Raw genomic sequence first — 22,001 nt, forward strand, 5'->3', positions numbered from 1 at the left:
TCTGCTGCACTTAAGGTTCCGAAGAGCACAGTGGCCTCCATTCCTTAAATGGAAGACGTTTGGGACGATCAGAACCCTTCCTAGAGCTGGCCGTCCGGCCAAACTGAGCTATCGGGGGGGAAGAGCCTTGGTGAGAGAGGTAAAGAAGAACCCAAAGATCACTGTGGCTGAGCTCCAGAGATGCAGTTGGGAGATGGGAGAAAGTTGTAGAAAGTCAACCATCACTGCAGCCCTCCACCAGTCGGGGCTTTATGGCAGAGTGGCCCGACGGAAGCCTCTCCTCAGTGCAAGACACATGAAAGCCTGCATGGAGTTTGCTAAAAAACACCTGAATAAGATTCTCTGGTCTGATGAGACCCAGATAGAACTTTTTGGCCTTAATTCTAAGCGGTATGTGTGGAGAAAACCAGGCACTGCTCATCACCTGTCCAATACAGTCCCAACAGTGAAGCATGGTGGTGGCAGCATCATGCTGTGGGGGTGTTTTTCAGCTGCAGGGACAGGACGACTGGTTGCAATCGAGGGAAAGATGAATGTGGCCAAGTACAGGGATATCCTGGACGAAAACCTTCTCGAGTGCTCAGGACCTCAGACTGGGCCGAAGGTTTATCTTCCAACAAGACAATGACCCTAAGCACACAGCTAAAATAATGAAGGAGTGGCTTCACAACAACTCTGTGACTGTTCTTGAATGGCCCAGCCAGAGCCCTGACTTAAACCCAATTGAGCATCTCTGGAGAGACCTAAAAATGGCTGTCCACCAACGTTTACTATCCAACCTGACAGAACTGGAGAGGCTCTGCAAGGAGGAATGGCAGAGGATCCTCAAATCCAGGTGTGAAAAACTTGTTGCCTCTTTCCCAAAAAGACTCATGGCTGTATTTGATCAAAAGGGTGCTTCTACTAAATACTGAGCAAAGGGTCTGAATACTTAGGACCATGTGATATTTCAGTTTTTCTTTTTTAATAAATCTGCAAAAATGTCAACAATTCTGTGTTTTTCTGTCAATATGGGGTGCTGTGTGTACATTAATGAGGAAAAAAAATGAACTTAAATGATTTTAGCAAATGGCTGCAATATAACAAAGAGTGAAAAATTTAAGGGGGTCTGAATACTTTCCGTACCCACTGTATATATATATATATATATAAGCATACACATAATATTAATTGTAAGTTTCATTTCATCAGTCACTCGTTGCTGTTTAGGTGTCGTCCAAGGTATTTATTTAGTCAAAATGCCGAGGTGCCAAAGGCAGCTATCACACCAAATTCATATTTTGGTATCAATCCAACCCTACTGACAAGTCTAATCAGTTGCATGATGTCAAAACTTTAAAAAAATATTATATTGATATATGACTAACAGATGATTTAAGATTTTAACTGTCAGATATTCACAGGTTTTTGAGCTTTTAGAGTGATGGGTTATATACATGTATTGGGAAATAAGTACAAACTCAGAGACACATTTGCCTTCACACTCTAGTTTTTAGTTTTGTCAACAAGTCTAAAGGGGCGGTCATACTACACTTTCTGTTCCATTGACTTCTACTTGTACAAATGCACATGTTTCACATTTCGCTGTGTTCCAAAGTTCAAGTTTGGCGAAATTTAACCAGCGAATTAATATCACATGAAGTGTAACCAATAGAAAATTGTTGCATCACGGTGTGACCTCATAGCTGAATTAAAAGTGTACATGTTAAAAAAAGTGGGGGAAATAATAAAAATTCTTTGACAACATTTTTCAAGTACAGTAAGCTTGTCTTGTTTTAAGGATGTTTAGATCATTTTACTGGTGTTTAGAACATTTTTTAGAGCGTAATTTTGTTTCTTTCTGATTAAATGACATCGCGCCCTAATGAACCCTATCAATAAACCATCAGTAAGACCAGTCAGCATATCAATGAATCCACAAAAACCCATCAATCCTATTAGGCATCCTATAGGGGAGAAACAGACACATGAATGTTAAAGAATAAAAATAGAAGAGCAGAGATTTAAGTGTGATAAAATAAAGCCCAGTTGATCTTCTTTTCTTGACCTCTACACACGCTGTCAGCTGGAGCTGTGGTCAGGGGCTAATCTTATCCTCTTCACTATCTCCCTCACACACACAGATGTGTCAAGTCCTCCACTATCCCAACAGCCTCATTAGAACAGATTGGTGCTCTCTCAGCCCTGAAATGGAAACTACCATACTGCCGTAGAGAGAGATCGGGTTTAGTTGAGAATTCTTTCTCTCTGCTGTGGCCGTTTTACAGACAGTATGTCGTCTGAAGACACTTTTTTCTCTTTTTCACACATTTAACTAACAGACAGTCATGGTCCACATGATAGAAATGGCTTAATAAACAATGTCTTAATGCAATTGTAAAAATGTAAAAAGTTTGTTTGGAATGATGTAAAATATTATCTCAATATTAAAACAATTTAATTGTTAATTGTCACATTAGGCTTAAAGGTAGGGTAAGCGATTTCTGGTAGCCAATGTTGACATTTGAAATCACCAAAACAAACATGCCCCTACCCCAAAAGGGTCTCGCCCCTGTTTTGATAGCTCCGCCCCACACATACGTACGCAACCTAGGCAACGATTAGTTCTGTGAAACAAAGCAAAACCAATGTTACACCGTGTCTACACCGGACGCGAGTGGTGCGGCGCGACAAAATACTATAGAACTCATAATCAGTGATGCTGTCTACACCATATATATACATATCTATGGTCTACACTGGGCCAGTGTACTAGACCGACCGACAGAAAACTACTGCTGCGTTCGATTTATGATGTATTGACATACATTTCAAATGATTTTCAACGTTCGCTTTGTCGCGGCCAGTGTACTAGACCGACTTTAGCTGTTGCGGCGCAGACATGGTGTTACTCACCTAACGAGAAGAAACAAAGCAAACTTGGCGTCCGATCGCAGGCCTTCCGCTCCTTGAGTTCTCTCCAGCGCTGGAAAGCTGATTCGATATTTACATGGGTCCTACTTCTTGCCTTATTGCCTTAAGCCTTCGTTTGTTCCACAGACGTTTTCTTCTTTTGTTTTTTATCAGCCATCTCTATCTTTCTGTCGCTCGGCCCCGCTAATGTCCGTCCTGTGCACTGAACGCTCTCTCCTCCACATCATGAGTAGACACGCCCCTTACTGCTGATTGGCTACAAGTTTGTTTTGCTATTCGGCCCGAATCGGATTTTTAAAGCATTTTTGAAAAATCGCTTACCCTACCTTTAAAAGAAAACAGCAACTCTTGTTTTCCACATATTATTGTTCATTAGTTCTTTTTTTTTTTTGCTGAGCATGTGTGTTTGTATGTTTTTAGGTACATATATGTGCCATTGGGTGGCTCTCGTCATGGTGTGTTCCGGAAGCTCGTCTCCACGGCGCTTGCATTTGGGTTTGTGTGTTTCTGGCATGGTTGCCATGACTACCTTCAGTATTGGGCCTTGCTGAACTGGATTGGAGTGTTGGTGGAGAACGTTCTCGCACTCCTCTTCTCCTCTCGTCCTCTTCATCACGTTATTGTGAGTTTACACAAACCCTCTCCTCTCAAGTTATCAGCATTAAATAAAGTTCAATGTAAGGTCACTAATAAATCCCACATGACACGTCATGAATAATAACAATCTCTTTTGATCTCATGTTAGGTGCGGTGTCTGTCACCTCGGATGAAGAGGCGTGGCCTAGCACTTATCTCTGCCCTCTCCACTGCTTTTCTGATTCTGTCCAATCTGCTTTTTCTGGGCGGGATCCATGTGGGTAGAATCTTCTGGAAGAGGCTGTTTATCCAAGGTGGGTCATTTACATGTATGGACTTTCTTACATACCCTTGTGAAAAATAAGTACATTTTAGCATACTTTAAAAAAACAGTACTTATTATGGAAATATTATACTTTTAAAAAATATTCTTAGGTGTGAATTGAATGTAATGTTTTCAGACACTTAATTTCTGAACGATTTGCTGAAAACTTGCTCACCATTAGGCCATCAAAGATGTAGACGAGTTTGTTTGTTCAATTGAATAAATCTGGAGAAATGTAGCATTGCATCCTCTGCAGTGAAACTCTTAAACTCTTTAACACTTTTCAAAAGTCATGAAAGTGACACTTAATTGCACTTAATAATTTTTTATTTCATTAATATTATGTTATCTGCAAGTACTTTAAGTAGTACTTTGCACTACAGGGAGATTCAAACAAAGTAAGTAAAGGGGAAACATCAAAAGCTGCTGAAAAACTACTAGCTGTGTAAGGAGTGAGTACATGAGATGCGACAGGAACAGAAACATTACTTAAGACATCACATGGAAAATTAGAGCTAAAAAGAACAGTCTTATGATCAGAAAAAATGGTATCAACAATCTTCAGATTACCAACAGAAAACCCCAAAGATAAAACAAGATCAAGAGTATTACCATGCTCATGAGTTGGACACTGTAAAAGAGCAATACACATGTATATTGAAATCCCCCAAAATTAAAATTTTGTCAAAAGAGGGGACGATTGCAGATAACAGATCAGAGAATTCTTGTATAAAATCCCCATGAGAGTTTGGGGGTCTATAAATTAAAACACATAGAACAAACTTAAAAGAATTCAATGTAATTAGCTGAGATTCAAACGAACAAAAAGAGTCCGAGGGTAAAAGTCTACATTTAAACTTTTCTTTAAAAACAACTGCAAGACCCCCACCCCGGCCAACCTAGGGGTACTGAAAAAACTGCAACCAGCAGAAGAGAGTTCAGAGAGTGAAGACGTGTTGCCAGCGTTAAGCCAAGTCTCAGTAACAAATAAAAAATCAAGTTCGTGAGAGGCAAAGAGATCGTTCAAAATAAAAGTTTTATTTGCCAGAGATCTCGCGTTTATCAACGCCATTGTCACTGGAGTGGTGTCAGAAGAAGATATTCATTCTGAAGAGCTCAGAACACATTTTGTGTTGGAGAAGAACTGAGTCACTGTTTTGTGGTGCATATGAGATGTTGCAAATTATTTCGTAAGATTGTTTGTAGGATTTATGAATTATTATTATGCTTTTTCAATATAGATTGGGGTATAAAATTCTGAACATTGAAAAATTTGTGATTCAAAATCAAACTTAATAAACAGTTGTAGAATTTTGATCAAATTAAAACCAAGAAATGTTATAACATAAAATTAAGAGAAATTATCATATTACATATAATACATATTCAAGATTCTTCACTATTTCTTGGTCACTAATCAAAAAAAGTCTTCACAAACTGCTTTAGGATCTTGCTGGTAGCTGCTAAGCAGCATTTAATGTCAAATGAAGCACCAGTGGGCATCTGGGCATTTATCTGTGAAGAGTTATAGAGAGAGAGAGTGGTGTGAAGGTCTTTTGGAAAAATAAAGGCAGTGAATGTCTGTCTGGAAGTTTCTAGCTGCTATTCATCCATGTGCCACCGGGTACCATAAACACCACAGAGTCTTAACATTCGTTCTTGACATCTCTGAAAGGTAGCCGTGCTGATCACACCCACCCCCTACAGCAGCTGTCAGTCAGATGCTGACGGAAATGTTTTGTGCCACTCAGTTAGAGGCAGGAGGAGCTGCAGGGTACAGAAAAGCTCAGAGAGAGACCTGCTGGGCACAGAGACTCACAGGACCCTGAACTTATTCAGTCATTTATTCATTTCATTCTCTGTTTAATATAGGAACCAGATCATACTACTTTAGTTACATTTAATTAGCTCCCTTAAGTCAGTTTTGTTTGTCAAACTTGCAATTTTTTATTTTTTATTTTTAGTTTACATGATTTTAAGAAGGTTGTCTTACATTTCAGTATATATATATATATATATATATATATATATACCATGCCGCTTGAAAGTTTGTGAACCCTTTAGAATTCTCTGTATTTCTGCATAAATATGGCACAAAACATTATCAAAATTTCACACAAATCGTGAAAGTAGACAAAGAGAGCCCAAACAAACAAGTGAGACAAAAATATGTTCTTTGTCATTTATTTATTTATTCAGGAAAATTATACAATATTACATATCTGTGAGTGGCAAAAGTATGTGAATCTGTAGGATTGGCAGTTAATTTGAAGGTGAAATTAGAGTCCATCTGTTTTTCAGAGTTGTTTTCAATCGGTGAGATGACTATCAGGTGTCAGTGTGTGCCTTGTTTTATTTAAAGAACAGGGATCTATCAAAGTCTGATCATGTTTGTGAAAGTGTATCATGGCATGAACAAAGGAGATCTCTGAGAACCTCAGAAAAAGAGTTGGTGTTGCTCACATCAGGCTAGAAAAGGTTGCAAAAACATCTCTAAAGTGTTTTGACTCCCCCAATCCACGGTCAGACAGATTGTGTACAAATGGAGGAAATTCAAAACAAGATCAAGAGTATGACCATGCTCATGAGTTGGACCAAAAACACACTGTAAAAGATCAAATGACTCTAATAAATTTAAAAAATCTCTGACCAAGGGCTTTGACGGGCAATACACATGTATATTGAAATCCCCCAAAATTAAAATTTTGTCAAAAGAGGGGACGATTGCAGATAACAGATCAGAGAATTCTTGTATAAAATCCCCATGAGAGTTTGGGGGTCTATAAATTAAAACACATAGAACAAACTTAAAAGAATTCAATGTAATTAGCTGAGATTCAAACGAACAAAAAGAGTCCGAGGGTAAAAGTCTACATTTAAACTTTTCTTTAAAAACAACTGCAAGACCCCCACCCCGGCCAACCTAGGGGTACTGAAAAAACTGCAACCAGCAGAAGAGAGTTCAGAGAGTGAAGACGTGTTGCCAGCGTTAAGCCAAGTCTCAGTAACAAATAAAAAATCAAGTTCGTGAGAGGCAAAGAGATCGTTCAAAATAAAAGTTTTATTTGCCAGAGATCTCGCGTTTATCAACGCCATTGTCACTGGAGTGGTGTCAGAAGAAGATATTCATTCTGAAGAGCTCAGAACACATTTTGTGTTGGAGAAGAACTGAGTCACTGTTTTGTGGTGCATATGAGATGTTGCAAATTATTTCGTAAGATTGTTTGTAGGATTTATGAATTATTATTATGCTTTTTCAATATAGATTGGGGTATAAAATTCTGAACATTGAAAAATTTGTGATTCAAAATCAAACTTAATAAACAGTTGTAGAATTTTGATCAAATTAAAACCAAGAAATGTTATAACATAAAATTAAGAGAAATTATCATATTACATATAATACATATTCAAGATTCTTCACTATTTCTTGGTCACTAATCAAAAAAAGTCTTCACAAACTGCTTTAGGATCTTGCTGGTAGCTGCTAAGCAGCATTTAATGTCAAATGAAGCACCAGTGGGCATCTGGGCATTTATCTGTGAAGAGTTATAGAGAGAGAGAGTGGTGTGAAGGTCTTTTGGAAAAATAAAGGCAGTGAATGTCTGTCTGGAAGTTTCTAGCTGCTATTCATCCATGTGCCACCGGGTACCATAAACACCACAGAGTCTTAACATTCGTTCTTGACATCTCTGAAAGGTAGCCGTGCTGATCACACCCACCCCCTACAGCAGCTGTCAGTCAGATGCTGACGGAAAGGGTTTGTGCCGCTCAGGAGCTGCGGGGTATAGTAAAGCTCAGAGAGAGACCTGCTGGGCACAGAGACTCACAGGACCCTCAAGTTATTCATTCATTCATTTCATTCTCCGTTTATTACAGGAACCATATCCTACTTTAGTTACATTTAATTTGCTCCCTTAAGTCAGTTTTGTAAGTCAAATTTGCAATAATTGTCTAGTTTATATGTCTGGTTTACATGACGATTTAAAGGTTTACATTTCAGTAAACAGTAATCTAAAAACAGTTTGAAAAGTATGAATTTAATCGGTTTGATGAATTTAATGAATTTAACCTCTGGGGAGGAGTTCAGAAAAAAATTCTGCTTCATTGTTACCCTTAATGGAAGAAGTTTGAAACCACCAGGACTCTTCCTAGAGCTGGCCTCCTGGCCAAACTGAGAAATTGATGGAGAAGGGCTTTGGTTAGTATGGTAACCAAGATCATATGTGGATATAGGAGAAATCTACAGAAGGACAAACATTGCTGCAACACTCCACCAATCCAGTCTTTATGGCGGTGTGGCCAAACTCAATACTCTCTTCAGTTAAGACACATGAAAACACAATTTTACATTTACAAAAAAGCACCTTAAGGACCCTCAGACTCTGTGAAACAGGATTCTCTGGTCTGATGAACCTCAGTTCTAAGCATCATGTTTGAAAGAAACCAGCTCCGCTCATCACCTGCAGAGTACCATCCCAAAAGTAAAGTGTGCTGGTAGCAGCCTCACGCTGTGGGGCTGTTTTTCAGCAACAGGAACTGAGGGACTCATTAGAGTAGAAGAAACGCTCAGTGCAGCAAAATATTGAGATAGCCTTAATGAAAACCCAGTCCAGAGCATTCAGAACCTCAGACTGGGCAGAAGGTTTACCTTCCAACAGGACAATGGACCTATGCATACAGCAAGAGTTGGCTTATAGACAACTCTGTGAATGTCCTTGAGTGGCCCTGCCAGAGCCTGGGATTGAACCCAATCAAATATTTCTGGAGAAACCTGAAAATGTGCATCTGCCCCCATCCAACCTGACAGAGCTCGAGAGGTGAACAAGTGAGGTGAAGAATGGCAGATAATTGCAAAATGCTGATGAGCAAAGCTTGTCGCATCAAACAAAAAAAAAGACTTGAGACTGTAAAGGTGCTTATACATAACAAATTATTTAAAAAAATGAAGGAGTATGAATACTTTCGCAAGGCACTATATACAGTATATATACATATACACAAGTATCTCACAGAAGTGAGTACACCCCTCACATTTTTGTAAATATTTTATTATATCTTTTCATGTGACAACACTGAAGAAATGACACTTTGCTACAATGTAAAGTAGTGAGTGTACAGCTTGTATAACAGTGTAAATTTGCTGTCCCCTCAAAATAACTCCACACACAGCCATTAATGTCTAAACCGCTGGTGTCATGTGACTCATTAGTGTTACAAGGTCTCAGGTGTGAATGGGGAGATGTTATATTTTGTGTGGTGAGTGTGTGTGTGTGTGTGTGTGTGTAGGAGCGTGTGTGTGTGTGTGTGTGTGTGTGTGTGTGGAAATGAAATGGTGTGAGTGCTCCAGGTGTGTGCTTGATGGTGAATCCTGTCGCTGCTTTATTTATGAGTTTGTCTGAACACTGATACAGCCTGACCATTGCTCTCTCTCTCTCCCTCGTCCCTCCATCTGTGTAGATTTTCATCTTCTCATTCATTTTGTCCCTGATCTCTCCACCTTGTCTCATTTTTTCTTGTCTTTCTTCTTGTGTCTATCTACTTCTATCTTCTTACTAACAGCTCAAGCTACTCTATGTGGTTAATTAGATCAGTGATCTTCTAGCCTGGAGTTTCTCCTTTATTAGAGAGCGGTAAGACATGTGTGTGTTTCAGTGGTAGGGAGATTTTTCTTTAAAGAGCTTTATCTCTGCTGCGTACCTTTATCAGCATCAGATTAATCATTCATAATCCCTTCACAAAAATCTCTCTCTATTTCAATTTTAGTGTGCTTTATTGGCAAGATAAAACTGCAAATATGCATTACCATACAAATATTGCCATTTCATTGTGTGTGTGTGTGTGTGTGTGTGCGTGCGTGCGTGCGTGCGTGCGTGCGTGCGTGCGTGCGTGCGTGCGCGCGGCGCAATAGCATGTTTGGATGAATCTCACAGCATCTGTCCTGAACATGTTCAGTATTTATTTTACTCCAAATTAAAAATATATATATATATATATATATTGCATAAATAAAATATGTGCTTATGTTCATGTTTTGTATTTTTATGTTATCATTTTATGTTAAATTCTCAGTGCTCTAATGCAAGAAAAGTATTTTTTTTATTTTTTTATAAATTGTTAAAATTCATAGTTTTTATTGTACTTAATTAAATTTGTAATTTTTACTGTAATGCAATATCAATTTGTATTCAATTAATAACTGTATTTTATTGTAATACGGTTATTAATTCAATCTTGTAATGCAAGAATGAATATTAATATTTGATAATATTTCAAATTAAATTTAAGATTTATATTTAATTACATTAATTGATATTTTGTTTTAATATCATGGTAAATTTTTTCAAAAAAATTGCTTCATTTACATTATACAAAATATATTTTTTTCTTTTAATTTTGGTATCAAATGGGGAATTTACTCATTTTCAGGGTATTTACTCATTTTGTCATGGACTGGTCTATAGTCTTCAATCATGTAGTGGCCTGTTGTGTTGTTGAGACACTGTACTTTGGTTCTCAAGTCTGAAAAACTACACAAACACCCTAAAGAGAGTCTAAGATCTGTGAGGATTCATTTCCCCCTATAAATGCAAATTTGAACTCACTCACCAAGAGTCAGAGTCAAGAGTCTGCTACAAAGAGTGAATCCATTAGCTCTATGGGGTAAGAGGCAAGAGATTAAATACTCGTGCAGTAGAGGAGGACTTTCTTTTTAATGGTAATTTATTCAATTTTCCTTTGTATTTACCATGCATGTCTTAACCTTATTTTAAGTGCAAATCAAGCCATGCTGTTGGCGTATTTGATCAAATCAGTCACGATCAGATTGTAACTAATCTCCGCAAGTAAACCATGCTAGTGTCTAAGGGCTGCGCATTTCTCCTTAAAGGAATTAACTCTGTACAATCCTCATTCTCATTCTCTCTCACGACGAAAAAGTGCATTCTCTGAATATTATGACTCTTATTGCTGTGCTGCAGAGGCATGCAGTGACATCAGGGCTGTGTTTGTTTGTTATATTATGTTGATAACATCATGTGGTTCAGGTTAAATGTTACATCTGGGCTAGAGAAGCGTGGCAGGAGTAATCTGTGTGAAATACAGCAGTAATGATTATTGCTTCAGAATCAGCTCAGGCTGATGCTTTACATTCCAGTTTACATGGATTTGCATTTCAGTATGTTATTAGTATTACTGTAACATTCATATGTCTTATTTAAAATCATTTCTGGATTGCACAGGGTACAAACGCTAACCCTTTTCTAATTTCTGCTCAGTGTTTGGAGTATAAGCAAATGACCCATAATATTAAAGCTAATTAAGATGTCGTTATTGTAAAACATGCTCTGAAGCATAAAACAACCATTTAATATTGTTTCTCTGGTGTCCTGCTGATGGAATGAGATAATTATCTCTCAAGGGCAAATATATATATATATGTTTATATATTTTGAAGAATCTAGGATGTTTTTGCCATACAAAATCTTCATACTGTACAAAATGTATCTTTGTTGTAACATAAATAAATCTTAATGTAGTTAGAACATAGAGTTTGGAGCTTCTCTTCTTTCTTTCTCCAACAAAATCTATTTTTCTCACATAAGAGGTTTATATTAAATGTATGATATGATGTCTGATATGACCTTGGTCGCGTTTTGGTTTTACGTCATTCATCCGAGTCATGTTTCCCTCTCTCTGCTCTCAGGTAGTGGAGAAGCAGGTGATACTGACCTCAGCACATCTCCTGTGGACCTGATAATGACCTCTCTAACCTGAGAACATCACACAGCATGCTAACATGTCCATTAACCGCTCACAGTATGTTCATAACAACAATTCTCTACATGCTTATCTGAGTTTGGGCACTCGTTCTCTTTCTGAAATACCGATGAGAAAACCTGAATTATTAAGCATCATTTCAGAAAATATAAATACAAGTTCACATATTCTATGACGTAGAAAAAGATCATCAGGTTTGGTGGTGGTGTTCTGAATAGAGAGGCTAATGCATGAGACTCAATCTCTGTGTTCCCCCCTGGATCTCATTATGGAAATCAAGGTGGAGTTGATATGGGGGAGGGACGCTGGAAAAAAGAGCAAAATAAACAGCTATTTATATCTTAGCCATGTGATTAACGGATTAACTAAACAGGCTCCTCCCAAACTTGCATTAGGAGCTCTATTTAATATAATAATAGGGGAGACTGGGACTAGCTGCCACAGCTTTAGTGAATATTTCTCAAGGATGTTTTATTTTTACAAGGCAATTTCTCTATAGACATACCTTACAGTCTTGGTTACAAAAAAAACAGGAAAAAAGATTCAGTACATTGAACATGTTGTCGGAGTGGAAATTAAAATAAAATAAAAACTATTTTAGGCTCTTGACAACAAGCCCCAGTCTCTCCTATTGAACAATGAAAAGATAAGAATTTGTGTAGACATTATACCTGGTGATGATATAATGCCACATTTTTAGTATTCAATATGTAAAATCATCAGGAAAGGGGTCGGAGTGAGCTCTCTCAAACCATCACCCCTCTTCATTCCTGAGTTTCTTTGTTTTTAGATGTTTGTTGTAATGCTGAAAGTTCCTCATAACTGTGTTATGATGTACTGTGGTGTTGTGACAAATCATGTATATTGATTACATCCATCAATTCATTTTGTAAAACAAAACTACAATGCACTAGATATCTGAATAATAGTGCACCCATGGTAATATGTTTGTGTGCTTTCTGGAAGACCTAATCGTTGTTATAGAAACAACATGCATGCTTTCATTTCACTAGTTCTTCCATTGTTATTTTATAAAACATGGGCACTACAATCCAAGAAGTCACTCCAACAAGTGAACTTGTTTGAAGATGCCTGTTGTAGATCAGAGGAGAAGATCCTTTCACATGACTTGCATCAACATCTACCAATTGAACATCATGCTACAGCTCTGATGCACATTGTCCACAGGCCACACGCTGTAACACAAAGTTATAACCAATTCACACAATGTCAGAGACATATTCATAGACATATGAGAGGAGATGGACCACTTGTAAATTATAAATGGGAGAAATTGTAACACTTGATATGGTGACTGTAGTAATTAAAATCCTGATTTTCAGTTGTTTATTTGCACTTTGGACCAGCCTCAAAATATTTTTGGTGTAGGGGGAAAAAATATATAGGGATGTACAAATATTAATATTCTGATGGATACTGAATGGCCAGTATTTAATATTTATGTTATGACTGATAACTGACAATGACCAATATTAAAATTCTATACTATTTTTTCTAAATTAATTAAAAATAAAACAATAAAAGCTAAAATCAATCATTTTAAATGCTAAAAGTTCATTTAGGCATCACAATAATATATAATGTACAGTATGAAAAATAGATATTAATTTCGAAATTTGCTACACAATTTAAGATAATTTAACAGTCTTGTTAAATGATGAATGTTTTTAAATATTAACTATCAGTGAGTGTTAGATGATGGCAGATGTAGTCTAAATGTGAAAATAGCGGAAATGAGCATGTACTGTACAATTAAATATTCAATATTGGCTGATATATATATCCAATAAATCTGTAAACCGATATAGTTCCGATATATTGTGCATCCCTAAAACTGTACGATGCCATTGTTGTTTGATTTTATTTTCAATTCTGTTGAGATGTGCATTGACGCAAGTCATGGCAAAGGGCCTTAACAGCTGTTACACTTCAAAACCTCTGTAGAGCTCATTAGTTTCTCCAGGAACGTGTACAACTCTTGGGATAGTAGTGATTTGTCATTGTACAAACGCGTTTGTCTAAAGTAATTCACCGAAGCTGCCTGGGGTTTCCATAGTTCCATAGCTTCACCAGTCTTTTGTCAAGCAACTTATCTCCACACCACCATGTATTTGGTTAAGACGCTTAGCTCTGCGATTCCTGATAAAGGCTCGTGTTCGGCGGCGAGTTAACTAGCAGGATGGAGCGCAATAGATCCCTATACCAGAAAGACTGCAGAGCACAAACGGTATGTGTGTGTGAGAGAGAGTGAAAGAGAGAGGGGAAGACTTGCTACATGAGTGGGATCTTGAAGGGCCCACATTTGCAGTTGGGGACGGTGCATTGCCATGACAACCATCAGTCAGAGTGGGCCCTGAATCAAAAGCTCTCACTGTCAGCCTCGCAGGACGAAAACAGGGAGCAATTCAACAGTTAGTGTCTGCTTGACAACTAACACAACATCACTTTGGTATCGCAGATGCTCTGCCTTGGGATAAGACATCCTCTTCTTTGTTCCAGTGTCTTATTGAATCCTTTCCCTCACTCATTCTCTCTCACACACACTCTCTCAGAGTGTCTGTCATGCTTTTTGCTGGCACAAGAAGTTCCATTTTTTTCATCCTTTCTCAGAGTAAGTCTCTCAGTCGTTTCCCTTTCAAGATGAAAAATGCTTACCTCATGTTCTTTATGGGAACATGTCCTCCTTGTCCGTGTCTGGTGATGTCGGCCGTGAGATCTGGAAGAGTGACATGGGAGAGGTCGGAGACTTTCTGCTCCTTAGCAACCTCAACACCTCAGCGACCTGTGTCTCCAAGGCAACCATTCGGTTACCGAGTGCAGACAGCTCCTCTTTAAGTTCAGTACGGAGTTCCAGGAGCGAGGCGTGCAATGTGTGTTCGGGAATAGTGGGAATTGGTGGGATCGGGGGAGATTTTCCATCGGGCTGGACCGGGCTTTGGTCTACAGGGGTGCAGGCGCCACCTTCGTCCAGCCGGAGGTCGCTTTTGGTGATGCCACTGTCGCAGGAATCGGTCTTCTTCAGTCCGCTGGGCTCTGAAATCTTTCCGGAGCCGCTTCGCTCTGGCAGAGTCTCCATCGATTCCGCTTTAGGAACATTTCCCCAGCTTTCTGGCTTTGCCATGCTCTCCCTAAACCTCGCCCATCCTCGTGCACGTGGCTCTGATGTCCGAGGGACGTTTGGGGCAGGGGCGCTAAGCTTGGCCTGGTCGAATGGACCCAGGGTATGGTTTTTGCTCTGGTGGGATGGGATAGGCGTGGCAGGGCTCTCTGTTACCGTGACGATGCTTGTGGTGGCAACTACATCTTGGCTGATCACTTCGTGGTGAATTTGGCCCTTCTCAAGATCAGGGTCATCGGTATTGGGATGCCCAGTGGCAAGACGGGCTTCCTTCTGCTGGCGGAATCGCTGGAACAGACGGCGGACAGGATGATCAGGGGGGAGATTCAGAGGGGCCTCGTTCTTCCTCCTCATCCTCTCCTCTTCCTCACGCTTCACGTCACTGATCTTTCTGAACACAAGCTGAAAAGTCACAGAGAATTAGTTAGACATATACATGCAGTCAGGCAACCATTAAACAAGAACATCAAAACAGAAGAATTTTATGCTAGAATTTAGATGCTTTTGTCCAAGCAACTTGCATTGCATTCAAGGTATACATTTTTCAGTTTGTGCATTCCCTGAGAATCAAGCCCATGATCTTTGCATTGCTAGCACTATACTCTACCATTTGAGCTATAGGAATGCTCTACATTAAATACAGTTCTAAAATATATAATTTAATAGAATTAGATCTAAATAGAATAGAATCTAAAATATTAGAACTATATTATTAAAAAAAATTATATTTTGCATTGTCAGTAACCGTGTAATTTTAATTAAATTGCACTTCTCAACTGTTTTTGTCCACATAAGTGAGTCCACAAAGAAAGTCAATGGGGTCCTAAACAACAAACAGACTCCACTGACTTTCATTGTATGGATTTTTAAAAAAAAACACTGAGACATTTTTCAAAATATCTTATTTTCTGTTCTACAGAATGCATAAGTACAGAAAGACATTTTTTGTTTTGGTGAACAATCCCTTTACCATTATATTAAAATCAAATAAACTGTGGTATGTCACTTTACGTTGAGCAGTTGCAAAATTAACTTGTCTTTATGCTGATAGTCCAAGGTCTGGCTGTGCAAGATTATGTATAGACTTCAGCAGGTCTAGACCACTTTCAGCCAGTCAATGGGGTCCTAAACAACAAACAGACTCCACTGACTTTCATTGTATGGATTTAAAAAAAAAAACACTGAGACATTTTTCAAAATATCTTATTTTCTGTTCTACAGAATGCATAAGTACAGAAAGACATTTTTTGTTTTGGTGAACAATCCCTTTACCATTATATTAAAATCAAATAAACTGTGGTATGTCACTTTACGTTGAGCAGTTGCAAAATTAACTTGTCTTTATGCTGATAGTCCAAGGTCTGGCTGTGCAAGATTATGTATAGACTTCAGCAGGTCTAGACCACTTTCAGCCACTCCATGTGTCTTGTTTATTGAGAGATCAGACTCACTGTCCTGGAGACCCTGCGTTCGGTGTCGTGACTTTTGCATGATATTCTAAGGTCTAAGTTATTTATTGGAGCTCATGTATATTTCAGAGTTGAAGGCTTTCTTGAGCAGATTCCCAAAGTCAAGCCTATGCTGTGTGAGTGTCTGCTCAAATCTTAGTGTGTGTGGGTCTGGCGGGAGCGATTTTATGCTGCACTTTGGTCAGAGATTGAAGGCATGTATTTCTCTCACACACATGCTGGCATTCAGTTTTGATTGGTTAGAGGGAAGGTTTAATAATTATGTGATGAGTGGGGGCGGGGCCGAGAGCCGTGGGAACGGAGCGAGGCCGGTGGAGTAATTGATAATGAGCGACACCTGCACCACTCACTGGTCTAGAGTCCCACCGAGGAGCTCCAGAGGGATAAAAGGAGGAGTGACGATAGTGAACGACGAGAGAGGACCAGGCCTGGACTTTATTTTGTGTTTTGGGTCTGTTTGTGCGCGACAGTCGTCCGCGAGGGGCTGTTGCACTGTTTTGTGTTTATTTTATTATTAAAGTTTTGTTTAAGTGTTCGCCGGTTCCCGCCTCCTTCTTCCCGAACTACGAACTTTGTTACAAATTACAATGGTAAAAAAAGCTTATTAAAAGAAGACTGTGTGTGTGTGTGTGTACACACCTCTGCATACTGAGACAGTTTGTTCCTGTCACTATTGCAAGCTGGACATTTGTATGACTCCATCTTCAATATGTTAATATCCTTATTGATGTTCTGAATATTCATTAAGAGGGACAGAGTGCCCAAGCATCTGTACCGCCAATCTGTCTGTAAAATTACTGGAAACAGAACAACACACACATGCTCTTCTCTCGTGTCTAGTAGGAGATGATAGTGCTGTAGTGCCGTGGAAGCTTGTTTGTTTTGCGCCGTGAACAATTTCAAAACTTTAATTTACTTTGATATAATTACTATAATGTCATATATACTGTGAAGGTTTTGAAAATGTTGTGTATGTGTATGTGTTGTGTATTAGGCGTTGCTTTGGGGGTTTAAATCCTTTCCTGAGACAAGAGACAGACTCTTGCTTTCATAACACATCAAACACAAACACTGTTTCAACAAATGACACACAGGACCTGCTATCAACATCTGTCTACAGTGATCCAATCACAAGTGGTCAGGTGATACACATGGCCTTTTACCTCTGCTGTGACTTTTCAACTTTATATCTCCCTACTAGTTTACATCTCATAATTTCAGTTTGAGTTTATATCTTACAGTTTGGCTAAATATCTCTCAATTTGACTTTATCCCAATTTTATGTTGTCTTAGAATTTTTACTTTATAACCTATAGTTTTGACTTTATACAGTATCTTAGACTTTATATCTTACAGTTTAATGTAATATCTTACAATTTGACATATCTCTGAATTTGACTTTATATCTCACAATTTGTCTTTATACCTCACAAGTTTGAATTTATATCTTACAATTTTGTCTTTATATATTACAAATTGACTTTATCCATTTTGGACTTCATATATCAGAGTTCTGACTTTATATCCCCAGTTTGACTTTACATCTCCCAATTCTGTCTTTATATTTCACAGTGTGACTTTATATAAAAATGATCTTACAATTCAACCTAATTTCTTATTTTAACCTTTATCTCAATTACATTTTTTATTTTCATAATGATGCTGATAATTTTTTTGTTTTAATAAGCTAAAATACATCAATGAATGTATAACAGGAGTGGACAGGACTTGAATGGATAGCAAGCCGGTTAAAGGGAGGTTGAGCACATGTCTGAGAGCTGTGTGTGGGAGGGAACGTTGCCGCTGTCACTTTCCAAAATGACAAAACTCAGTCAAACATTAAAAATTACCAATTCCAGCATCGCAAACAACTGGAGAGCGTTCCCCTTTATTATATACATCCAGCTGCAAGCAATTTCATCAAGTGGTGGGAACAAAAATCGACCGTGGCAAAAATTTACACAATCACATTCTTTTCCATTCTTGAGTTTAGACACCACAAAATGATCCTTACATGATGTGTATTAGTGGGAGAAATATTGCATATTAGGCATTTCCCCATGATGTCTCACATAAAATTGTTTCATTTGGGCTTTAATGTGCTCAGATTTGTCATATTGCCACTTTCCATCCGAATGTAATGTTTCTTTGTAATTGAACTCTAAATAACGCATCGTGTTTGGCGGCAGGTGGAGAAATATATTGCCTGAACTCCCTCTGAGAATCCAGGCTGAACGAGAGAACTGAAGAAATCAGTTAGACAGATAGACAGCCTCAGTAGATTGCGCTTCTGAATGACGTCAAGGGGCTTGTTTCTCTCTGCTTTACAGAGATGATGGACAGTAATGACCAGGCCGCTGCCCTCCCATTCAGCCGTTCCCATCCTGGACACAGACACACACAGGCCCTTCCACTATCCGCAAATAAATCCATCCTTATAGCCATCATCCTTATTTCTGAGCCACGGTATCCATACACACGTTTAGCCAGCTTTAGCGAAGACAATCATACCATATCTGTAACACTAGAAAAAGTGTTTATTTATTTTTTTGTCCATAGTAAATTATGACAGAATAATCTTTTTTGGATTAATTATCTCTTTAAATACTACTTAAGCTCAAACAACATCTGTGATGTGATTTTTATTTCCACAAAATCATTTTAACTCATCTCTCAGTTTGTTAAAGTAAAAAAAAAAAATCATAATAATTTAGTCATTTAAAACTATAAAATTATACAGTTCTTTATATGCAGCAAACCTCATCCTCAGGAATTACACCAATACACACAATCAGTTATACATATTTAATATATTTTTGCTTTAACAAACCCACTGGTACAAACTTCCTTATACTGTATACTTCAATTGTAAATGCATCACTTGTGCTGTGATGAAAATCCTTTACCTAATTTAGTGTTCTCAGTGAATAACCAGTCTTTTAAAAATTGCATGCAAATCTCTCATTATGCTATAATATCACCAAATATTGGATTATTTTTTTAGTCAGCTTGTTTTCTTTCAGTTAGCACAGGTTTTGTATTTCTTATTAATTTTGAGCTATAACAAGAAATTTATAGGCGTTTTTTTTGTAGACAGGTCATGTTTTTTTGTAGTTGTTATTGATGTGTTAACATTAACTAGCATTTTCAGGGAAAAGAAAACATGAGGGTTAAAGACACTTTATTCTTTTCACAAACTGAGGGAAGAGTCAAAATGATATTCTGACACTTTAAATTGTATTTATATGAAAAAATATTCCTTTAAATCACAACAAACTCCACAAAAAAATCTTAGTACTTAAATGTGAATACTGAGCCTGTCAGTACTCATGCTGACAGAAACAGAGGTCTGCCATTGTTTCTGGTGTTTTGTAAACCCTTGCCCTTGAAGGATATACGAGGCAGAGAAAGGACAGACATGCAGAGAAGGATTACATAACAAAAGCTGAAGCATTACACAAAGGTGTGTGTGTCTGCGTGTACGAGGAGGGTGGTATTATGTGCTCACACAGAGATTCCTAATGGTGTATTGATAGAATCCTTCTGTTGCCATGCGTCCCTCGCACTCCCGCACATACACGGCCCTCTTGTGTATTCTGCTATTGCTTTTCTTCCCCTAAGTATATCATCATCAAACAGGGAAACTCATTCTGCAGCTCTCAAAGTGTTCAAAATGTGTGTGTGATGTTGAAGGTGTTAGTCTGCGGATAGAACGGTAAAAAGGAGGGGACAGCGGGGCGAGAGGGAGCACTGTTTCATAATTCAAACAAAAAGCCGACTATGCACATCGAAGCAGAAAAAAATTCCCATAACACTGTAATACTCTGAAATGAAAGCATACGCACACCTATCTTACTTTCTCTACCTCTACCGCCCACTGTCCTGTTTTACTTTTCTCTTTACCTATCACTAAACCTCCATTTGCACCCTGTCTACAGTAAGGTACAATTTCATGTTTAATTCATGCTTAAATTGAGACAATATGCCATTGTTTATCATTTAAATATGCTGCATACTTTCTATTTCAATGATTGCTCTTTAAATTTAATTGGATGTTTGTTGTGATGCACAAGTTTGACGTACAACATCACATTGTGTATTTAGGTCATTTATGATTATCCCTATTATTTTAATGTAGTCAAGTGTGTGATTTGTAATTAATGATGTTTTATTTCATTTTTTTTAGATGCTTTTGAGTAACATCACTCCACTTGTACACTACTGTTCAAAAAATTGTGGTTACTAAGATTTTATTTGAAAGAAATTAATAATTGTATTTAGCAAGGATGCATTAAATTGATCAAAAGTGACAGTAAAGAATTTTACATTGTTACAAACGATTTCTATTTAAAATAAAAGCTGTTATTTTGAACTTTCTATTCATCAAATAAGTCACGGTTTTTACAAAAACATTAAGCAGCAACTGTTTTCAACATTTAAAAAAAAAAATTCTTTAGCACCTTTAGAATGATTTCTGAAGGATCATGTAAGACTGGAGTAATAGCTGCTGAAAATTCAGCTTTGCCATCTCAGGAATGAATTACATGGTTAAATATATTAAAATAGAAAACAGTTATTTTAAATTAGAAGAATTTTTTACAATATTACCGTTTTTACTGTATTTGTGGTCAGATAAATGAGGCCTTGTTGAGCATAAGATACTTTCAAAACATTAAAAGTCATTACGGTGACATATACGCGCAACACATTAACATTAATAACATGCTCATATTCTTGCCTCACATCCCATAATTAATCAGGGCCTAATTTAACTATGCGCCAAAGTCTGAGTCAGAGGAATAAGCTGGAACGATCCGTACACATTCAAACCAAGTGACTTTTGAGGTGCTGTGTTGAATAGATTATAACTATTATTAACCTCAAATGGATGTTTATTTTAATCAGCATGTTTGCGTACCTGCTTTGTTGTATTTTCCTAAGAACTTTTAGTTTACTGATATTTATAGGCCTGTGTGTTTTGAAATTATGTTCGGAAAGGGTGAATTAATTTACTGGGAAAACAGAATTAGGTAGGTTTTTGAGCTGAAATACTGCTGTTTAGTGAATCCACCCCTGTGTATCTTGTGCTTTCACTGTGTGCCTCATGCTGACTGACTGGTTTTGTCACTGATCTAAGATCCGATTTACCACACTCATCACAACCTCAGAGAATCTGATCCCTCAGCGACGACTGATTCACTCACACCTGCCAAACACACACAGATAGATCACAGGGTCATGAAGGGACATATTGAGTAAATGGCTGTGTCAAACCAGTGATACATGTCTGACCTTTCACCGCTCGTGACTTTTGACAGCAATTCAATTACAGCAGCAAACCCACGCATTCCTCTTTGCATGCATGTTAATGCATCTTGAAGGGTGTGAATGTCTTTTGTACGGTTTTGTGTGCATGAATGCGTGTTTTACCCATTACAGCTTCATAAACGGTAACCTTAATCAAAGCTAAAATAACACTTGACACAGCAGCGTTGCGATGAAGAGGATTTTGCAGTGCACAAACATGCACAGAAATAAATTGGATGAACCATTTAAGCACTTATTTATGCAGCTGTGACAGAGGACAGATGTACTGTATGGTACTGTCTTAGTATCATGTGAGTGTGTTTGTTCAGATTTCACATAGAAGGATGCCAAAACTGGCACTGAGGAAATCAAAACACAGTGACAGTCAGTGACGTGACATGTGGCCAAGTATGGTGACCCATACTCGGAATTAGTGCTCTGCATTTACCCATCCAAAGTGCACACACACAGCAGTGAACACACACAAACCGTG

At 38.0% G+C, this 22,001-nt stretch overlaps 2 protein-coding genes across 3 annotated transcripts in view; one reads left to right on the top strand and one right to left on the bottom strand.

The window, feature by feature from the left end:
* The window catches only part of LOC107582836 (protein-cysteine N-palmitoyltransferase HHAT), a 37,143-nt gene extending 24,265 nt beyond the window's left edge, over nucleotides 1-12,878 (top strand). Inside the window, exons 10-12 of the mRNA XM_016268856.1 lie at nucleotides 3,334-3,535; nucleotides 3,659-3,803; nucleotides 11,520-12,878. Of these exons, the coding sequence (XP_016124342.1) occupies nucleotides 3,334-3,535; nucleotides 3,659-3,803; nucleotides 11,520-11,590 (418 nt within the window). The 3' untranslated portion in view covers nucleotides 11,591-12,878. The remainder of the gene's footprint in view (nucleotides 1-3,333; nucleotides 3,536-3,658; nucleotides 3,804-11,519) is intronic.
* Nucleotides 12,879-13,600: 722 nt separating this feature from the next.
* The window catches only part of kcnh1a (potassium voltage-gated channel, subfamily H (eag-related), member 1a), a 70,360-nt gene continuing 61,959 nt past the window's right edge, over nucleotides 13,601-22,001 (bottom strand). For both annotated transcript variants that reach the window (XM_016268872.1, XM_016268865.1), the window contains one exon: nucleotides 13,601-15,134. In XM_016268872.1, coding sequence (XP_016124358.1) covers nucleotides 14,280-15,134 — 855 coding nt within the window. In that variant the 3' untranslated portion in view covers nucleotides 13,601-14,279. The remainder of the gene's footprint in view (nucleotides 15,135-22,001) is intronic.

The sequence above is a fragment of the Sinocyclocheilus grahami genome, unplaced genomic scaffold (assembly GCF_001515645.1).
Source record: "Sinocyclocheilus grahami isolate Dianchi unplaced genomic scaffold, SAMN03320097.WGS_v1.1 scaffold4.1, whole genome shotgun sequence".
NCBI lineage: Eukaryota > Metazoa > Chordata > Actinopteri > Cypriniformes > Cyprinidae > Sinocyclocheilus > Sinocyclocheilus grahami.